Source organism: Herpailurus yagouaroundi, unplaced genomic scaffold, assembly GCF_014898765.1.
Source record: "Herpailurus yagouaroundi ecotype Mexico unplaced genomic scaffold, PumYag 141, whole genome shotgun sequence".
NCBI lineage: Eukaryota > Metazoa > Chordata > Mammalia > Carnivora > Felidae > Herpailurus > Herpailurus yagouaroundi.
The window spans coordinates 64,333,061-64,355,025 of NW_024412396.1; the positions used below are offsets into that span (position 1 = coordinate 64,333,061).

General features: G+C 50.5%; 1 protein-coding gene across 6 annotated transcripts in view; it reads right to left on the minus strand.

Annotated features, from left to right (window-relative positions):
* Positions 1-6,760: 6,760 nt before the first annotated feature.
* The window catches only part of FBLN5 (fibulin 5), an 82,162-nt gene continuing 66,957 nt past the window's right edge, over positions 6,761-21,965 (minus strand). For 4 of the 6 annotated variants that reach the window (XM_040478040.1, XM_040478041.1, XM_040478042.1 and 1 more), the window contains 5 exons: positions 19,684-19,806; positions 18,637-18,763; positions 15,436-15,631; positions 15,128-15,233; positions 6,761-7,732 (listed from right to left, as the gene is read on the minus strand). In XM_040478040.1, the coding sequence (XP_040333974.1) occupies positions 7,461-7,732; positions 15,128-15,233; positions 15,436-15,631; positions 18,637-18,763; positions 19,684-19,806 (824 nt within the window). In that variant the 3' untranslated portion in view covers positions 6,761-7,460. The remainder of the gene's footprint in view (positions 7,733-15,127; positions 15,234-15,435; positions 15,632-18,636; positions 18,764-19,683; positions 19,807-21,965) is intronic. The other 2 variants (XM_040478044.1, XM_040478043.1) reach the window with 1 other exon arrangement.

Below are 21,965 nucleotides of genomic sequence, written 5' to 3' on the forward strand. Positions count from 1 at the left end.
GCAGATGTATCCCTTGTGAATAAGTTTGGTTAACTTTCATACAAAAGTAAACATGTTTCCTTTTATTGCAGAACTTTTCAGAGCCTTTCATTTTCTAATGTCATTTGCCAGTCTTTAAAGAGGAGACTCAGATTCCTCAACTTATTAAACAAGTGAACTCTTTTGTCTTAGAGTCCTGGTTAGCACCTCTGTGGACTAGGGTTCTGTGAAGTGTTGGCCTCCATAACAAAGTCCAAGTTCAGTTAGATGAACAGGGACATAAAAAAATCTGACCTCAACTTCCATCGCTTCCTGCCATCCACATGCCCCTTTATCCTCTGCTCCAACCACACTGGTCTCAGCGCCCTTCCCTCCCTATGCTTGAGGAATTCTTTAAGTCATAGCCAGATATCAACTCCACTGTGAAAAAGTGGTGTATGGGTGATCGTTGCAAGGATATATATTAGCCTGACTAAAGGCTACTATCCATAAAACCACACTATGTACCATCTGGGAGTAGTCTGGGTGAATGATTCTGCAGTCTGTGAATCTGTGAAGAGTGCTAGACTACGTTTTACAAAGAAAGTGAAGGGTTGTTATTGGCACAGAGACTCTGGTCTCTGGAGACTGTGCACCGTCCCATATTTAAAGGGGCTCCAGTCTTTCCCAGCCTCTCTGCTCCAGATTACATGAAGAATATAGGTGCTATGTCCAGCTACTAGGTGCCATGATGGACTAGGGACCAAGAGAGAGATGGAAAGATTTTTTTTTTAATGGGAATGAGGGGGGTAGCCTGGCTCCTGGACAGGGGGTGTTAGAATAAAGGAGACTGACCCTAGAGTGGAGAGACTGGAGATCAAGAAGGAACCCTGAAAATGAATCCTTATGAAAAACAGCTGCAAGAAAGACCCAGGGTCACATCACCAGATGAAGATGCTTTCCTTTTTTTGTGCAGGGACAACAGGAGGAGAAGAAGGAAAAGGAGATCCGGTTCTGTTCAGGAAAGGGTGTTCTGGAGTCTGGGAGAAATTCTGTGTGCTGGGAAGAGAAGTCAAGAGGAGCTAGGCAGGAGGGGTACCTGGGTGGCTCAGCTGGTTAAGCATCTGACTTTGGCTCAGGTCATGATATTGTGGTCCATGAGTTTGAGCCCCACTTTGGGCTCTGTGTTGACAGCTCAGAGCCTGGAGCCTGTTTCAGATTCTGTGTCTCCCTCTCTCTCTGACCCTCCCCTGTTCATGCTCTGTCTCTCTCTGCCTCAAAAATAAATAAACGTTACAAAAGTTTTTTTTTTAAAGAGGAGCTGGGGGGTTGCTGTGCTTTGCCCCCCAGACCCCGCTGTGCTCTCACTGGACAGGACCTAGCCTCGGCCACTTCCTTCCAACTTTGGATGGAGATTCAATGGCAGGGGTGCAGGGACAAGTCAGAGAAGGGACAAGGGGAGAGAAGAGAGGACAGGGAAGAATTGGGAAGAGAAAGTGGAAGGGCAAAGAACTTCCCCAAGCCTATGACCTCACTCAGGAGCATGGCAGGCCTGCCCCATCTAGACATGTTGCTCCAAATGAGGCAATCCACTCCTTTGTAGTGTCCCTTATGGTCCCCGAATTCTTGCATTATACCTGAGAGCTCTTCACCACCTACTTGTGGAAAGCCCTGGCTTTTAGGAGGAAAAATGATGTCACAGAATTTTTTTTTTAATGGTGCAGAGAACCCTAAGAAGATAATACATTCCAAAGTCCCAACAGGAAAAAAGCAAAAAACAAAAAACAAAAAAACAGACAGCAAGGGGGTCTAGCTCTCCCCAACTATGCATAAATTCTGAGCTGAAAAGATCCTCTTGACTAACCATGGTTTTACTGGAAGTAGATTATAGTTTCAATAGTGCCCATGCACATAAAAATTCAGCAGTGTTATTGGACCATACATAGGTCTGCTTTTCAGAAAAACTGGCAAGAGGCTGTGTGGAAATGCCAGGCTTACAGTGGAAACCTCCATGGGGTATTTTTCGATGTGGAACTAGACAAAAGCAAAACAAAACAAAAATGTAAGACTACAGGTCTCTGTAAGGAGCTAGGTTACTTGCAAATGCCATAGCCTGGCCTTGCACCCATGATGGCTTTTTTGATAAAATTCTTAAGAACAGGGTATATTATATTTCACAAATATAACAGCAATCCATGCTCCTCTTTACAGATAAATTATAAATGGTTTGCACATTAAAACACAGAAGAACTCAAGGTACCTGTTTTAAAGCACAGTTTTAAAAAATTTTTAAGTTTATTTATTTTGAGGGAGACAGAGAAAGTGAGATGGGAGGGGCAGACAGAGAGGGAGAGAGAGAATCCCAAGCAGGCTCCACACCATGAGTGTGGACCCTACTACACGGGGCTCAAACCCATGAACCTCGAGATCATGAGTTGGATGCTCAACCCACTGAGCCACCCAGGGCGCCCCAGAGCACAGTTTTTAAGTACAGTTGCTCTCTTGTGATACAAGTCAGTTGTGCAACATCAGATACCTTGTGTAGAAGGCTGGATTGCAAGAATTAGAAAAAAAGGCTGGGTTGAAACCAAAACAATCCTCCTGAAACAAAAACTACTTTTAAACGATATCAAGCTGTCCCATGACTCTCTGGCTCTAAATCCGTAGTGATTAATTAATTAATCTTGACAAATTAGTATCCCAATGACCCATCAGTCTGCATCTATGTACAATTTACCTCTGCCTTCATTTTACACCATTGCTCAAGAATATGCCAAACTCCTCAGAAAACGGTGCTGTTAGTCACTGCCTGAGAATATGGAATTCCCTTCCATGGCAATTTACTGCCATACCCATTTGACACCTGTTTTCTTGCCCAGATGGTTTTTTTCACTGATGACTGGAGGCAAAGATTCATAAGGAGGAAGCATTAGCAAGTGAAACATTCTAACTGGAGGCTGTCATCCCTAAGAGCTACCAAAGTGATAAACCTTGCCTCTACTGGCCTCCCTTTGTCCTAAAGCGTCCTGTTTTGCTTTGTTTGTTTGTTTTGTTTTTCTTTAATCTTCAATTGCTCATGGATTCTAATGAAGATACCAGCCATTTGTTAAGTAAAGACACTAAGAACTTCAAGAACAAAAATATCAGTAAGAAGGAACAATCTGTGTATTTGTTTGTGGTTGATGAACATTGGCCAATTCCAAAATAATGAAAAGCTTTAAAAAATGTTTGCTTTTTTTTCTCTTCTAGAAAAGAAAACATTGCGTTTCAAAGTACAAAGCGTATCAAAAAGAAAGAATATTTTCACCCAGCATTGATTCTGTGTTTTCTTGCCATGTATGTAACAATTGTAAGCAGAGGCATTTTATGCTAAATGTCAAATGTGTATCTATAGATGTTCATAAGAACTTTTGTTGTGTAAGCAAAAAGAATGAAACCCTGCCATTTGCAACTACGCGGATGGGACTGGAGGGTATTATGCTAAGCGAAATTAGTCAGAGAAAGACAAATATCACGTGACTTCACTCATATGAGGAATTTAAGAGACAAAACAGATGAACATAAGGGAAGCAAAAATACTATAAAAACAGGGAGGGGGACAAAACATAAGAGACTCTTAAATATAGAGAACAAACAGAGGGTTGCCGGAAGGGTTGGGGGAGGGGGGTGGGCTAAATGGGCCAGGGGCACCAAGGAATCTCCTCCTGAAATCATTGTTGCACCATATGCTAACTTGGATGTAAATTTCAAAATTAATTAACTAATTAACTCATTTTAAAAAGAAGACTTTTTGTTGTGTAAAGTAGATATGTCTTAGTAATTATTACATTCTAATCAAAATCATTTTGTTGACACCGCTAAAAGGTACCTAGCACATTGTATTCCACTTTTGTTCCACAGGCTGCGTAACCCTGGGGAAACTCTCTTATCCATGGACCGGACCGGATCTGTCTTGTTCACCTCTCTGAATCTAGAAACTAGAGGAGCCGAAGTTGGGTGGCTCGCCCAGATGAAGAATTTGTACCCATTACAGTAAACACTCAGGCCACAGAAACACACCTAAAACCACCGCAAATGAAGTAATCAGACCTCCTTAAATGTTTTCACCATCTGGAAAAATCACACCCCAAGGGCCAAGACAGTTACCTAAGAACATTTCTAAGTACATTACCCAGGCCTAGAGGCAACAGGTAGGTGGAATCCGTGCCAATTAGAAAATGTTATGATTGGCAAGCCACGATGAAACTCTAAAATTGCAGTTTAATGGAAATGCTGGCTGTCATCCCCAAAGTACATTTCAAGGAATCACCAAGCTTTAGAATTAGAGGCAGCTAAATGGAAGTTTTCATCCATATCGAGCCCAGAAGATGAGGAGGTAACACAAGGATTGGTGCAGGTGTCTCCGCTCTTAATCCGGTGCCGCTCCCACCACAGAACCCTTCATCCTTCAGGACCCGACGGAGCAGTCCGGAGCGGGGCTCATATAACAAGTTCTCAGCACTGCTCGGGGATGGGTCAAAGCTGACGATCGACCCCGATGGAGAGCCCAGGTATCTGAGCCGGAGGGAACAGCCAGCCCCATCAGACTCCAGAGAAGCACAATGCCGTGATTCAAAGAGCAAGCTTATCCCCAATCTTGTGAAAATAAGATTTCCCAAGGGGTGGGTGAAACCGACAGCTTTTCAGGTTCTGGGAGCCTCTAGAACGGTTTCCCAAATGTTTGGGGTTGGGCCTTACAGTCAATACACACTTTGCCCCAGGGCGGTTTTTTTTGTCCCTTAATTTTTAGGCCCCGGTGTATTTGAAGGTAAATTGATCCCACATGCTTCTGATTCATTTACACTGAACTCATCAGGCCATGTTTGGAAAGAGCGATCTGAGGTCCAAGAAGCTCTTTCAGCCTGCTTTTATGAGTCTCTCTGTGCCTTTTTTTTTTTCTCAGAAGCAGGAAGCCACGTTTTGACATGGACAAATAAAATGCGAGCCCCAGAGACTCGGGTCCGGTTCCAAATGTGGCACCTTTGACACCAATGGGTCCTCAAATCACCAAGAGACAGCCTTCCTGCCTTCTTTTTCTGACATTAAGGAAACCTTACCCTTGTGCTGTGTCGAGCCGAAGCAGGTAATTGAGAGCTGCCCAGTGCCGAGCTCACATAAACTGTCAGCGTTCTACACACACCTTTTCCTCGTCACCTAAGCCGCCCACACGAGGGGAGTCCCAGGCTCGGGGCCACCTCCTGCTCTGCGCTCTGCAGGGAGCTGAGCCGGGCCTGCATGCTGGCACGTCTTTAGGAACCTGTCCTGATTCTTCTGAGCTCTGCACCCGAGGCATCGATGTTGTTAGTTAACGTCACTGGAAACCGGCTGCCCAACAGGAAGGGGCTTGGTTGTGCTTCGTTTTAATTAAAAAATAACCACAGCTGGACGGCGACTGGGTCGCTCAGTCAGTTAAGTGTCCGACTTCAGCTCATGGTTCATGAGTCCGAGCCCTACATCAGGCTCTCTACTGCCAGCACAGAGCCTGCTTCGGCTCCTCTGCCCCACCGCCCACCTCTCTGCCCCTTCCCTGTTGGATCTCTCTCTCTCTCTCTCTCAAAATAAATAAACTTTGAAATTAAAAAACAAAAACACAGCTGGGAGCAAAGTCAGGTGCGCAGTACGGGTGAGAGAAATGCTCCCTGGGCAAGGGAGCCAAATATACTATTTCCTCTGCTAAAGAAACTTTCAACTAATCCTAGGAACAGGCACAGTTCCTGGCACCCAGTAGTTCTTTAATAAATATGCTCCCAACGAGTAGAATGGGAATATCTGTCCATCTGTGTTGTGGACTGAACCTCATCAGGGAGTACATGCCCTCCTCCGGAAGCCTCAGGTCAACCCCTGGGACGGGACACAAAGGCAGCTGTCCCCACCTGTTCTCTAACCCGTGACTTGCACTGTTGACTCTCTCTGTCCCCTGCCTGGGGTTCTGACTCTTGAAAGGAAAGCCAGAGTCCCTGATCAGGAAACGGGCAATGGGCCCTGCAAACAGCTGAAAATATGTTGAGGGCAAGGTGACCAAGGCTGGGCCATATTTGTCCCCCTCTCTTTATAGGGCTTATAACAGTGCACTCTGAACTCTGGCTGTTTACTACAGTTTTTAAAAGTGTCAATGCCGGGGGGCGCCTGGGTGGCTCAGTGGGTTAAGTGCCTGGCTCTTGATTTCAGCTCAGGTCAGGTTTTGATCTCATGGTGTGTGAATTCAAACTCTGAGTTGGGCTCTGCACTGACAGTGAGGAGCCTGCTTGGGATTCTCTCCCCTCTCTCTCTGTCCCTCCCCCTGCTCTCTGTCTCTCAAAATAAATAAATAAACATTAAAAAAAAAAAAAAAAAAGTCAGTGCCCGGGCCCTACCAAAGACCAATGAAACCAGAATTTCTGGGGGCAAAGCCCAAGACATCAGGTTTTTCTCTTAAAAGTTCCACGAGTCATCCTACTACACGGCCAGGGTTGAGGGCCACTGATCATAAAGTAAGGCGACTACATTTCGGCTCTGGAAGGGTACCTGGAAATAATCTACATGACAGAGGAAACAGTTAAAGAACAACTGTTCTCAAATGAACGAAACAGGATTCAGGTTACGCTTCCTCTTACCTTCCCCACCTCCGTTTCTCTGCCCCCTACTCACCATCAGGTACCTGAGTTATAAAGGACCACGGAGCTCTCCAGGGAGTTTTCAAACCAGTGCACAATAAATGGGTTCAAAGAAGAGCCAGCCCCACACGCTGAATCATCTACGATGTCAAAATGAACCAAACACAAGATCTCTTCAAATATTTAATCAGTTTAGAGACCTCTGCCTTCCAGCCCAGTTGGGTAAAAATTCTAAAGAAAACATGAGTAAGGGGTCCTCGAAGAAAACACTGGGGTAGAATGGAGAGGAGACTGGGTTTGGGAAGTCAGAACATAACATGTGTCTGAAGGCCTTCTTAAGGAATTCTACCACTTATTTAAAAAAAAAAAATACTCAAAATGCACAAGAAAGGATTAGACAGTTATACAAATGTAAGGACAACTAAACCTTCTCTCGTGGCTGAAAATACCACACATGGTTTTGAAATAGACTCTGTGAAAACCCTTAGATCCGGCTGTGGTTTCTTTCCGCAGCCTTCTCTGTGCATACAAGAAGCAGCTAGCTACACCCCGCGTCCCCGTGAGCAATCCGGGCCTCAGCAAAGAAGCAATCAGCGACAGACAGCAAGAAGGCGTGGAGGAGGTGACAGGAAGCCGTTCACAGTCTTTGAACGCGGACTCAGACCCCAGCGAAGCTAATCTATTTCCTTCGAAAAATATGAAAATAAACTGACAGGCCTTGAAAAATCACCGTCGATCTCAGGTCAGGGCGCTGATAATACTTTTCGATAACTGCGTCGTAAGAACTGGGGAAGCATGTCCTTCAGAGCGACGGGTCTACAAGGGGACAGGCAGCGTCAGGACATTCGGGGCCGACTCCTCGGGAGGCGGTCAGCAAGAAAAGCGTAACATCTGTCCCACGTCACCCTCCCTCTCGTTTCTTCTCTTCTCCTGTCCCTGGGTGCTGCTGAGAGGCAGTGTCAGAGACCCCAGCCCGGGGCTCAGAACGGGTACTGAGACACATATATCCGCAGTCGGATCACGGAGCTGCCTCTGAAGTTGATGACCGTGTTGACCGTGATCATTTCCAAGTCCAGCTGTATGTCCCGCGGCCCTTTGATGGGGCGTGTCATCACCAGGGTGGCACTGATGGGGCCCGTTTGCTGTGGACAGAACCAGGGATACTGGTTAGAGAAAGGCTGGCCGGCATTAACAGGGCAGGTGAGCCGGACTCCAGAAGCTGTCGAGCAACGGCAGAGAGGGTTGGGGACAGCTGTGGGTCGGTCGTGCTCCACAGGACCACCAGGGCAGAGGGCCGAGTGGTCTGGCGGCAGCCTCCACCGGGGCGCCCCTCCCCCCCACCAGAGCACTGCACTCGGACTGGCATCCCCTGACGCCACGCTCTCCCCTGGCCTCTGCCCACGTGCCACCCGGCTTTTTCCTGCCGACCCTTCAGGTCCCACCCGAAATGTCACTTCCTGAAGGAGCCTTCTCTGCTTCCCCCAACTGCACCCACTCTACTTTCCATCGCCGTCCACCCTACTTGGTCTACATTTGCTGTCTGAGTCCCCCGCCAGACTGCGAGCTCTGTAAGAGCGAGGACGGGGGTCAGGTTTTTCACCACTGAGTGTCCCCAGAACCTGGCACGGTTCCTGGCACACGGTCAGTGCTCAGTGAACAGATCTGGAATGAAAGAAGGAATAATTGATGGAACTAACTGCTTGTCACAGGGCTGTCACTTCGCTTCTCCGGGCCTCATCCTCTAAAATGAGTGTTTGTAGGGGCACGTGGGTGGCTGTCGGTCAAGCATCTGCCTTTGGCTCAGGTCATGATCTCACAGTCCGTGGGTTCGAGCCCCGCGTCGGGCTCTGTGCTAACAGCTCAGAGCCTGGAGCCTGCTTTGGATTAGGGGTGTGTGTGTGTGTGTGTGTGTGTGTGTGTGTGTGTCTGCCCCTCCCCCACTTGCACTCTGTCTGTCTCTCAAAAATAAATAAACATTTAAAAAAATTAAAATGAGGGTTTGTACCAGATCAGTAGTTCTCCAGTCAACACCTGCCAATGCACCCAGAACACTTTTTCTTAAACTAACAATTCCAGGGACCCATTCCAAGAGTTGCTGCTCAAGTGGGTGCTTGGATGAAGCCTGGGGAAACTGGTTCTGATGTACAGTCCCTGCTGGAGCTCCCATTAGACACTCTAGTCCCTTCCAGCTTCAGCACTCTGTGACCCTTCTGTAGTCCTACCGATTCCCTCCGCTGAATCTCTCTCTAAAACTTTTGAGCAGCTAGGGAGGGAGGACTGACATCCACTGAGCATCTACCACGTGGGAGGCACAGTTTTCAGCAATGCACTTATTTAATCCTTATAAACGCGCTGAAAGGTTCTGGTTCTGTTACTCAAAGGGTGGTCCCTGGACCAGTACCACAGGCATCACCAGGGAGCAGGTTAGAAATGCAGGATCTCAAGCCCCACCTCTGGCTTACTGGGCCAGAATGTGTACGGTAACACAATCCCCAGGTGATTTGCGGGTACATCAATAATTGAGAATGGCTGCGACTCCTGATGGCTTAGTCGGTTGGTTAACTGTCTGACTTCAGCTCGGATCATGATCTCGCGGTTCGTGAGTTCGAGCCCCTCATCGGGCTCTGTGCTGACAGCTCAGAGGGAGCCTGCTTCGGATTCTGTGTCTCCCTCTCTCTCTGCCCCTCCCTGCTTGCTCTCGCTCTCTCTCTCTCTCTCTCTCAAAAATATATAAAAGTTAAAAAAATTTTTTAATAAATAAATAAATAATTGAGAAGTGCTGATCTAAAAGCACAGGACCCAGTCTGGGGACCCTGCCTGTCCTACTAAAGGTATGTCTCATTATTTCCCCATTTTATAACTAAGCCAACCAAGGCCCAGTGAGGTTAAGTCATGACATGGGGTCACCCATGACAGGTAAGGGGAGGGCTGCGGCTTGACCCCAAATCCCAGGCCTTTTTCACTGCATAACAATTATCAGAAGAGACTGCTGTGTGTTTCATTTCTTCTCCCTGGAACCATCTTTTAGGAGAGATGCTCATGGGTCAGGGCAGTGGCCAGAGAGTGGGCTCCTGGGGAGGAAGTAGCGTGAGAGAGCACAATCGCTCCCTATAAGCCGCAGAGCCCAGCGCTGTGCCCAGAAACTGAAAGCAACAGGCTTGCAAAATCAAGCAACTTGGCCTAGTTCAAGCCACACCAGGTATGTTATCTGTCTCCATAAAGGGAGGGCTCCCCATAAAGATCCGACATCCCCAAGAGTATGACAAGGGCGGGACGGGCAGGCAGGTGCCAGCCAGGTACCGGGACCTCCCCTGTCCCCTGGACTATCAATAGCCTGACAGCCATGCAATTTCCTCTTGGCATCCGCTCCCTCTGTTCCCGTCAGCATCAGCGCAAGTGGTGCGTCCTTACACAGAGGATCGCTCAGACTTCCTTGTCAACTCTTGCAAAACTTGAGAGCACTGGGCCAGCAGTGCCGGCCACACAGGGACAGCCACACAGGGAAAGCCACACAGGGAAATGCCCATGGCATTTACGTATACGAATATCTCACCAGCTTTCACTGTTTGCATGAACAAAGGCCAAGGACTGAAGACCTTGAGCCGTGGGCAGCCCTTGGGAGGGAGGCCTGCAAGGCTCGTGGTCATTGGTACGAAGCAATGACGGGGGCAGTGGGTATGAAAGCAGGCACTGGGCTATTTTGTTACATCTCTTATTTAATCCCCATACCCTACAGTGTGAGTAGGTGACATACATTACATCAGGTCACCAAACTAGCACACTGGCCCCCCAATCCTGCTCTGACCTCTACATCCTATGACAAGGTCTCAGTACATCTGAATTTCCGGACCATTCCGCTGCACTTACTCCAAGGAAGAATCGCCACTTTGCATTGTCAATGTTTGCCTGGTTGTTTGCCCCCCTCTCCCCAGCAGGGTGGGCTCCTCAAGGGCAGAGATCACATCCTGTTTGTTCCTGAACTCTCGGCGCCTGGCCCAAGGCTGCATACGTCCTGGTGCTGAATTTATGTTCGGTGACGGAAGAAGAACGAATGCCCAGCACCCGTGCAGCCGACCGCAACGGCGGCAGGGTGCAAACGGACCACCGGATGTGTGTTTCCTTGGCCTTCCTCGGACACGTGCGGGGGTCTGTTCTAAGTCAGCCTGTGGGACAGCATCGTCTGACTCGCGGCCAGCAGGTCAGCTGCCCGGGGACCTGCCACCTGATCCACACATGTCTCATGGAGTAAATATGCTCCTCCTTCCGGCCCTAATTGCGTCCTCGAGTCACCTGGCCAAGGCCAGTCACCAGTCCAGGGCTCAGGGTGAGGCAGGCTGCCGACTGTGTTTGTGAAAGGCACATGTGTGTAAGCACACGTGCCTGTGTGTGCACAGGGCCACATGTGGCTTGCCCGCTGTGTGCTCGCGACACAAGCAGTGACCTTCCGCGTGGAAGAACCTGAATTCTGGCCGCCAAGCCGCACCTCCTGCATGATGCTCCTGTCACCAGCTCCAGAGCCCAAGAGCTCACGGCGTCCTAAAAACAGCGGCCGTCACAGCAGAAACAATGCTATCAGTCCAAAATAACTAACCCTTCCTGAACACCTTCTACTATTACTAGATGTTAAAGCAGCCCTTTCCTGTTATCTCAATTTCTGACCCCACATCCTAAAGAGAAGGTAAGTGTATGCATGGATTTCGATACCGGCCTGCCCAGGTTCGGATCCTGCTTGGCTGCTTCCTGGCTGTGAGACCATGGGCACGTCCCTCAGCCTCTCTGTGCCTCGGTGCCCACGTCTATAAAATCGGGACGGTCACGCAGGTGCCGCGTCACAGGACTGTATGGAAAGCACTTGGCGCATGCCGAGCGCTATATAGGATTTGCTGCCGTCGGGGTAGTTCCTGTAGCTGCCATATCGGATTTGCAGAGCGGTGGCCCAGCCAGACCTGTTTCTCTCACCTTCAACATCATGGGGCATTCAAGACACTCACCAGCCCCCACCTCAAGCACGAGGGCGGTTTGAGAGAACCGTTCAGGGATGTGGGTCCTTTAAGAGTGCAGAGAGAGAGAGTGGGGCGCCTGGGTGGCTCAGTCGGTTAAACATCCGACTTGGGCTCAGGTCACGATCTCATGGTCTGTGAGTTCGAGCCCCGCGTCGGGCCCTGTGCTGACAGCTCAGAGCCTGGAACCTGCTTCAGATTCTGCGTCTTCCTCTCTCTGCCCTTTCTCTGCTCACACTCTGTCCCTCTCTCCCTCTCTCAAAAATAAATAAACAGTAAGAAGAAAGAGTGCAGAGAGCAGTGGAGAAGTCTAGAGACGACAGCCAGCCCGGATACCTTGAACCATGGTGATGTAAGGAGCTGCTGGGGACCTGCCTGTTGGTGCATCTGCTCCGCCGAGGCCACAGCGGCCCCTCCCCACCCGCAGAAAGTCTGTGTGAGACACAGCACTGGAAAGAGGGTGCAAAGGTTTGGGGCGGCTTGTAGCCAACAAGGGGCCCTACTGGCAACAATCCAGTAAGACCCCGGTCCCGTCACCCTAACGCTCCCCTCCGTTATCTGCACCCCCCGCACCCAGTCCTGGAGAAGGAGCCTAAAACAGCACGGTCAGCATGGGGAGGGGAAGAGGAAGCTGGCATAGGGGCCACCCCCACCCCACCCCTAAGCAGAGGAAGGGGAGAAACATTAAACACTGAGTGAGGGACAGAGAGGTGGACGTTTCCACTGAAACCAGCTTATTAGACTTGATATGAGGAGACAATTCAATAGTAACTCAAAGAACCTGTCAGTCCGAGGGATTAACCTAGATATCACCCAGGTGTGCACAGGTTGGAGCCAGCAAGGTGAGAAAAAGGTTACTGAATGTTTCACCTCTGCCAAATCCTACCTGTTTGATCAAAACAGTCATTCTGTGTTCCAGGCACTGAGCTAAGCAGATGATCTCATCTAATCCCAAGGTAAATACTATTATTATCCCCCGTTTACAGATGTGGAAATTGAGGCCCAGAGAGGTTAGGTAATGGGCCCAAGGTCACACAGTGGTGAGTTGGTGAGTTGTAGAACCCGAATGAAGTGGACCAGCCTGGCCCTGGAGCCCACAGAGAACAACGATGTGCGGCCTCCTGATGATGGGGCCGTGCCTTGGAGGCTGGACGTGTGGAAGGCCCACCTTGTCCAGCAGATTTCTCCTTGTCTTCCTGCCCCATGCCCATGGCTTCACAGGGCCCCCAGACGGAACCTGTGCATCTCTTCCCGGGTGCAGCCAGCAGAGATGCCAGGAGCCACCTCCCTGTCCCTAAGTTCCTTCAGCCTCAGAGTCCTGACATCCTCTTCTGAATAAATAGTAAAGGATTAGGGCCCAACTCAATGTCCTGAGAGGGCGCAAGCATACAGCTCGGCTTTGTGGGTTTCAAGGGTCCCCCAGGGGCTGTGTCAACCTGAGTCCCAGAGGAAGCCTCCAGGAAGGATCCTCCCTCCCGTCCACGCCACCTGTAGGACAATCTTCTTCCCTCACCATCACTGGGTACCTCTTACAAGCCAGCCACACGGGGAACGTTTGGGTCTATAGGGATTTTAGCAGGTGGTGTTCCAGTGAGCGACACCTCCCCCAGGCAAGGTCCCCTTCTGAGGATCTTGTTTTCTGCGTGGGAAAAGGGAAAACGCGAGGCAGGTGGAATCAGTGATGGAATTTTAAATCCCCCAAAGGGGCATCTCTGTGCCCTATGATTGGGACCCGCTGTGTCTGTACAAATGACAGAGGCCAAACTGCGGGAGGCCGGTGGGCTAGGCTTGCGCTCCCGAGGGCAGCAAGGCCACAGCAGCTCACAGATATGGGTTTCTGCTGGACAGCGGCGAAAGGACAGACATAAACACAGCTCTGTCTTTCTCATCTCACAGAAGTTCCTCTGCCTTCAACTCAGTCCATCTTTTTCCAAAGCCTCTGACCCCGTTGCACTGGCCTACAGATGCTGGCTCCGCTGACTGAGTTACACACGTGACCCGGTCCCGCGGGGGTCTTGCCACAAACTATCAGTGAGGATACAGGCATGATACCAGCCCCTGGAACCTTTTCGAAACCGTTCTCACCGCTGCTTCTGAGACGTCCCTGTTTTTAGACAGTCGCAGCCCCAGAGGCAAGGAGTGCAAGGTTCGGCCAGGAGATAGGGAGAGGGAGGTAGAGACCTCAGATACAGGGTCCTTTCACAGGACTGCGACTGGCTCCCTTCAAAGTGGGCAAACTTCCATGGGCCCATAGCTCCCCCACGATGCCCCTGGAGGACCACAAGCTGCATTCGTTACAAATGCAGATTCCTGGGCATAGTGGGCTGAAGGCTCCCAAAGGTATCGGGCCCCAATCCCTGGAACCTGTGCTTGTTACCTTATAAGGAAAAGGGACCTTTGCTGAGGAGATTAAGTTAAGGATCTTGCCCTGGGGAGATTATCCTGGATGATGTGGGCTGGCCTCAAATCCGATCACATGTGACACACAGAGCACGACAGGGAGGGTTGACACCCACAGAGCCTGAGGCAGTGTGACCACTGGAGGCAGAGACTAAAGTGACGTGGCCACAAGTCAGGAAATGCTGGCAGGTGCCGGGAGCTGGTGGAAGCAAGGAATGGCTTCTCCCCTGGAGGGGAGATGGCTCTGTGACACCTTGGTTTCAGCTCGGTGAACGGGATTACAGGCTTCTGGCTCCCAGAACCCTGTGAAAATAAATTTCTGTTGGGTTAAGCCACCGAGTTGGAGTAATTTGTCATAGTAACCACAGGAAGTGGATATCCTAGGCCTCAACCACGGTCTTCTGAGATAGATTCTCCGGAGAGGAAGCTCTGGAATCCACTTTTTGGACAAGTGCCCACATTCACACTGAAATGTGAAAAACATTGCTCTAAACCGGGGGGTATCCAAAGAGGTACATTCACCCCAGGGCTGCAGGAGATGAAGTGCAGTAACATAAGGGTGCGGGATTATACGTGTATAACACAGAAGTGAGGGGCGCCTGGGTGGCTCAGTCAGGTGAGCGTCTGACTCTTGATGGTGGCTCAGGTCATGATTTCGCAGTTCGTGAGTTTGAGACCCACGTTGGGTTCTGTGCTGACAGCGTGGAGCCCGCTCGGGATGCTTTCCCTACCCCTCCCCGGCTCGAGCTTGTGCTCTCTCTCAAAATAATGAACTTAAAAAAAGAAGGGGCAAGTACATTTTAGGATGTGTATTCTAAAAATTTTCTCCTGATGTGGATAAGTCAGTGCTATCCAAACTTTCTACGATGATAGAAAGGTTCTCTATCTGAGCCAATACAGCAGTCACAGGTGACCACTGAGCCCTTGAAATGTGGCTTGTGCTACTTTTTAATCTTATTTCATCATAATTCATTTAAATGTAAAGAGCCACAGTTGCACAACACAGGTGGGGCCCACTTCCGTGAGGCACGCTTTCATATTCACCACAACGTAAGTGCCGGGAGGGCAGAGATCTGGGGAAGCTGTGCTCACTGCTATATTCTCAGTTTCTGGAAGTGTGAAGTAGGTAATAAATACCTTCAGATGAGTGGATGGATAACTGGCTATGTGAGTGACTCCTCCAGGCAGGAGAACGATGGAAGACTGCATCTTGGCCTAACTTCTCATTGCACTGACGAGGGTCCTGAGGCCCACGGGGGAAAAGCAGCTTTTACAAAGCCATCTAGAAAGTAACAGGAATCTGAACCTTGAAGTCCTGACTCCCACCCACCCCCTCTTCTCTCTTCATACCCGCCCCTCCTGGCTGCTCTCCGAACTGTTTCTAGAAGCACGTGCCAGGTTAGACAACACAAGCATCGTTAAAGACGGTGACGATGCCCTCTTACCCGCATATAGAATTCTCGGCCCTCATTCCCAGACTTGATCTGGAAAATGTAATAAGCCCCAGGGTAGCGGGTCGTTGCTTGCATTTGGAAGATGTCAGCAGGAACGGAGCGTCCCGATACCACATCCATATCCCGGTACAAGATGGTAAACGGCTGGTCTCTGCAGCCAGGATTCTCCGCAGGACACATACAGCGGCTGTTGGGAAGGGAAATCATTTGAGAATGCGATAAATCCTTTCCAGATGCTCGTTGTACCTACTTCCTCACTTAAAACGTTGAAAAGAGGCCACCCCATTTTTATCATCTGAATGCTGTCACTGGTGATCCTCTCTGCTCCTCGGTCTGGTGTAAAAACTCACCAGCGTGTACGTGAGCTGTTTCCTAGAGAATGGCCTATTCTGACCAATCAGATCTTGTGGCTACCAGAATATAAACCTTAGATGTCTGCCTTTCAGAACACTGGCACGTTCTCTAATGCACTTCACATTTGTCATGTATTTATTTGGCAAAATGCGTCCCTGGTCACATAGCCCTTCACTTCCCCAGACGTACACACTCATGAAGAAATTTTAAAAAGTGAGAAATGCCATTTAGCTTGACAGGATTTGGGGGGTCCTTGTACATTCTCTATGGCACTTAACACAGTCTGGGTAGAACGTGACTTAATCTTTCCATTTGACAAACAAGTTAGAACTCACTATGTTTAAGGCACAACATCAGACATTTTGGAACTGCAATAATAAATACGATCCTGACCTCAAATGGTTCACCTTCTAGTAGGAGAAATAAATCACGGGCACAAATATCTCTAATACAGAGCAGCTAATTTGAAAGACTAGTAACAGTGTTGTCATCATATGAAATCATGGACTCTCTCTACCAAGGAATGCCTGTTGTAGATACCCCGCTGATTTCTCCCTAACCACCCCCATCTCTCACCTCATCCCTGAGACTTCCCCTCTAGGAGTCAGAGCTGAGGAGAATGGGGAGGTCTATAGATATGTGCCTTGCTGGGCGGAACCGGGAGTCAGTCTTGTCTTGTTTCTGCTGCTCTCCCCAAACTTCTGATCTATCTTCAAAACTTACTGGTTGGTTCGATCTCCAAAATATAGTCCAGATCCAACCACCTTTCACCATCTCCTCTGTCACAGAACTGTCATTCAGGCCACCACCATGTCTCTCCTGGACCTCTGTGATGGCCTCCTAATAGGTCCCTCTCCCTTCAATCCATTACACAGCAGCCAGAGTGCCCGTCTTCGAACAAAGATCAGATTCTGTCTCTGTCCTGCTTGAAGATCTTCCAGGGGCCACCCCTTATAACTTGAGTAAAAGCTGAACAAAGTCTGGGGCGCCTGGGTGGCTCAGTCGGTTAAGCGTCTGACTTCAGCTCAGGTCATGATTTCACCGTCCATGAGTTCAAGCCCCGTGTCAGTCTCTGTGCTGACAGCTCAGAGCCTGGAGCCTGCTTCAGATTCTGTGTCTCCCTCTCTCTCTGCCCCTCCCCTGCTCGTGCTCTGTCTCTCTCTCTCAAAAATATATAAACATTAAAAAAAAATTTTTTTTAACTGAACAAAGTCTGGCCTCTGTCAATTTCCCTCAGATCACTGCCCACTTCACTCACTAGGCTGCAGCCACTGAAGACGTTCCTTGAAGACGTCAAGTTCACCACCGCCTTGTGGCCTTTGCACATGCTGTTCACTCTGCTCTTCGAGTCTCTGCCTACATCGACTCATTTTCCCATCCCAGCCCAAATGGCATCTCCTCAGAGGAGCTTTTGGACTCCCCAGTCTAGACCAGCTCCAGCCCCAATGTTCCTTTTATAAATTCCCGTTCCTCCTGCTCACAGCACCCATCCCAATCTACGATTATGCATTCATTTATGCGACAACCGGCTGAAAGCCCTTCTCCTCCACTAGCATAAGAGCAAAACCATCATGCCTGGTACTGTTTGCCACGTGATAGGAGCTCAACTAACGTTTGATAAAGGGGTGTATGAAAATCATTTGTAAAGTCTTGGCTTTCTGAAGGCTGATCCAAATAGCCAAGTCAAACTGTCCCGGGTGCCCGAATGGCCCCTGAAAAGGTCACGTGTCACACAGAAAAGAACTGCCTCCTAAATTAAGAAGCCCGGAGGAGGGCGTGATGGCTGGCAGCTGAGGAGGATCACAGACAGCTGGGCAGGAGATGGCACTGGAGCTGAGATCTGGAAGATGGGGCGGATCTGTCCATGTGGCGGTGGAAGAAACGCCTTCCGTAGGGCAGAAAACGGGTGCATGAGAGGCGGGAGGCTGGACGTTCCAGGGTGTGGGTAAAGGTGAGGGCGAGTCCTGCTCAGGTTGGCAGGAGCACAGGACCACGAACGAGGAAATGAGCTGGAAGGGGGTGGCTGGAGTCAGCCGAAATGGGTCCTGGAGGCAGGCAGCTTGCAGCGGCACGCCAGGGACCTCACGGGCAGCACGAGCTCAGTGCTGTCATTGAAGCCGTCGACTCCCTGGCTCCAGACAAGCGCGGCCTGGAGGACCCCAGAGAGAACCAGAGAGAGTGGACACTTTGCTCTGCCACGTAGGACCCTGGAACCAGACACCAAAGGGTCGCTAGAAGCACGGCTCTGAGCAACAAGCTGAACTGTCCGTAACGGACCCGCCTGCCCCTGCTTCATCCTCTTTGTCCAGTTTTTGTTCAGAGCAGGAAGCGCATGGGTAAGCCACAAATTGCTCTTAGATGCTGTATTCCTAGAGGCCACGGCAGGTGTGTCTGGTCCATCCCTTTGTCTCCAGCGCAAGGAGTGGGTGTTGCTCAGGGGGGAAACTGTGTGACTGAATGAGAGGAGGGCCCGGGGCATCTGGGTGGCTCAGTCGGCTGAGGTCATGGTCTCATGGCTCATGAGTTCGAGCCCCGCATCGGGCTCTGTGCTGACAGCCGGGAGCCTGGAGCCTGCTTCAGATTCTGGGTCTCCCTCTCTCTCTGCCCCTCCCCTGCTCACGCTCTGTCTCTCTTTCTTAAAAAAATAGGAAAAAAAAAAAAAAAAAAAGGAAGAGAGAAGGACAGAAGATGTGTGTGTGTGTGTGTGTGTGTGTGTGTGTGTGTCCAGCAGGCAAGAGGCTAAGTATCCTGACTCCCTGGCAGGGGCACCTTCCTTTCCCACCACACAGGCAGCTGAACCAGACCCCTCATCACATTCCCATTTCCCAAATGACTTACTTATCGCTGATCCGAAGATAAGGCTCCTCACAGCGGATGGGGTCAATGCACTTGAAGCCCCCTTGCAGATTGTAGCAAGTCTGCTGCAGGTTACACGTGTGGTTTCTGTGCTCACACTCGTTGATATCTGAAATGAGGGGTAGACAAGGGGCTGAAGCAGGACAGTGCTTCCAAGGTGCTGGGCTCCTGGCCAGGTGTCGGGGGTGGGGTGGCCTGGGTCTTTACTAGAGAACTGCTCTGTCCACCACGATAGCGACTGGCCACGTGTGGCTACTGGGCCCTTGAAAGGTGGCTAGTCCGAACTGAGATGTGCTGGAAGTGGAAAATACACACAGGTTTTGAGAACGCAGTACAAAAAAGAAAGTGATATCTCTTCAAAAGTTCTTGCATGGAGTACATGTTGGAATGATAATATTGTAGATGTATTGCATTAAATAAAATACATTCTTATAAGTAGTTTTTCCTATTTTCTATTGCTGTGTGGCTCCTCTTTGTAGCTGACTTTATATTTCCATTGCCCAGCCCTGGCTGCGGAGAATTCTTGCCTGGTGTTCCAGTAAGGTAGATTCAAGGGGCTGAAATGGGTCAACGGCTCAGCCACCAGCCTCTCCATTGGCCCCACGGGGTGACCATGAGGCTGGGAATCAGCCCAAGTGGCCAATCTGAAGAGTAAGACCTACCCCTTCACCATCTGGGGGTCCTGACCCTTTGGGGGACACAGCAGTCTGATGTGTGAAGTTCCCCTGCCATCCATTTTCTAGGAAATCAGTAGAGAAACACTAACTGGGCTGCCCTCCAGGGCCCATGAGAAGGGCTGGACCGTGGTCCGTGAAGGGGCCAGGCCACAAGGAGTCTTGGGGATGCAGAGATCTGCCTGGGGGTGGGGTTGGGCCACACAGCCTGACCACAGCCTGCCACTCTGGGAGCCACCGGAACCTACTCCTGCCCTCATCCCTGCCACCTCCCCCAGGTGAAGACCCCCAGGTGACCCCTTGAGCCAGCCCCACCTGACACCTCCCCCAGCCAGGTCCCCCTGGGCAGCCTTACCCTGGCAACTCCGGTTGTCATCCAACAGAATGTAACCAGGGGGGCAAGAGCAGAAGTACGTGCCGGGCTGATTCACACACTCATGCTGGCAGAGGAACTCAGAGAAGCTGCATTCGTCCATGTCTGGGGGTGACAAGTCACACCTGCTGTTTATAATTAGACCACCTGGGCGTGGGAGCTTAGCGGTTGTCTCCTCCGACTCCCACACACTCCTGATGCATATGACAGCTTTGTGGCTACCAGGTTGCCATTTTACTTCTCGCACACTCAGGTGACAGGGAGCTCACTACCTACTGAGGAAGCCTACCAACAACTGGACAGCTCTAGCTGCTAGAAGATTCTTTCCCCCAGGGAGCTGAAATCTGTCTCCACCAAGCTTCCATCACTCCTCCCTCTGGCTCAGCTACGTTATCTACTCACTACCGACTCGTTTTGCCCAACAGGTACATGTAACTTTCACTTCTGAAGGGGGGATTCTTTTGCCCATCGGAGTTTTCTACGGGCAGAGCTCTTCCCCCAGAGCCCCCAAAACCCCACGTTCCCTGGCCCCCAGCCTTCTGCAAGGGCAACCTTACCAGCGCTGATCGCCCTCTAATCACCCCGAAGTTGAGAAGCAATATGCTTCCGAAAGTCCCAACTCAAAGGGACACATCGGGGAGGCCGGGGGACGCGCGTTACGGCGAAAGTTCATTGTGTTCAAAGACCTCCTTGAAAAAGAAAGCTCTGGAGGGGCGTGGGGTGGGCCAGCGTATGGCCCCTGGCTGGCCCGCCTGCCTCAGGAGGTGGTCGGCACGTGGGAACCTGGAGCTGGGCCACTCCCGGGCTGCAGAGAGGTGGCGACACAGAGGAGCAGCCATCGAACACATAGGCCGGGGCAGCTGATGCAGAAGAGGGCGTCTTAGAAGGGCCAGCCCTCCTCACACACGGAGTTTGGCAGCAGAGCCCCATCTGAGCCTCGTTCGTCGAGCGCGCCAAAGAAAACATGTTTTTCTTTCATTTATTGTTTCCCGAAAACTTGCTTTCACCAGCTTCCCCATGTGACATGTCCTCGGATTGCTCTCTCGCTCACAGACCGCCGGTGGCCGGAATGACCCAGGGAGGGTGTCCGGGCAAACGAGGCGGCTTCCCCACCTCGGGATAATCCTGGTGTCGCCTAAGCCTCTCACGTCGCAGGAGGAACAACTCCTTCCCAGCTCTCCCAGGGGTCTCCGGGCAGTGGGCTGGGAGCCGGCAGAACCGGATGTGCATGTGCAAAGTTAAAGCACGCTCATGAGGTAGGACGTGCTTCTGTCCGCCCCGCCCCAGCCCACCCCACCCCTGCTCCCCCCGGGGACTTCGTAGGGTCCCAGGCCTCGGGCCCCAGCCCATCACAACAGACCGTAGATTCTGCTCATACCTCTGGGAGAGGCGGGAGTAAAGCCTGAAGCTGTCAAGCGCTTGCTATGCAACAAGTGCTGGCTTAAATCCTTCCCATGTCTCATCTTACTATTTTTTTTTTTTTAAGATTTTACTTTTAAGTAATCTCTACACCCAACGTGGGGCTTGAACTCACAACCCAAAGATCTGAACTCACAACCCAAAGAAAAAAGAGTCGCACGTCCCGCAGACCGAGCCAGCCAGTGTCCCATGCCTCATTTTATTTAATCCTCACCTCAGCCCTATGAAGGAAGTGTTATTATTAGCTACATTGTACAGAGGAAAAATGGAGGCTTACCGAAGTCAGGTAACTTGACTAACGAGTTAGGTAACAACTTACACATAAGGAGGAAGCAGTAAATCTCGGACATGAAGCTAGCCAGCCAGCCAGCCTCCGGCTCCTACACTAGTCAACACCATGCTGTGGTGTCTCCCTGAGCGATCCCGCTCAGGACTTAAAATCGGCGGATTTGAGGGGTCCTAAGGTTGGGGGCCTCCCCTGAGCAGGACTGGCCCCAGGGCAGATGGAGAGGGCAGCACGTGCCCCCACCTCCTGTTGGCTAGGGAGGGTCCCTAATAGGCCCACTCAGTTTATCTTGGGGTCTGTAATCCCCAGACTTTACTAGGGCTGTGGCTCCAATCTCCACCAAAAAAGCTGAAGTCCAAGCCTGGTTTTTGGCCAGGAGCACCCTTGAGGCCATTTTTCACTCATGCGAACCCGCCACGGTTTCCAGGATTAGCTCAGTTTAGCAAGTCCCCAGGAGATAAAAGGACACAGCCAGGAACGGGCTGGTGCTGTACAGAGGGGCCACACTAGCTGTGACGGCACCGGGAGTCACAGCTCCTGGGGGGAAATGAGAAGGAAG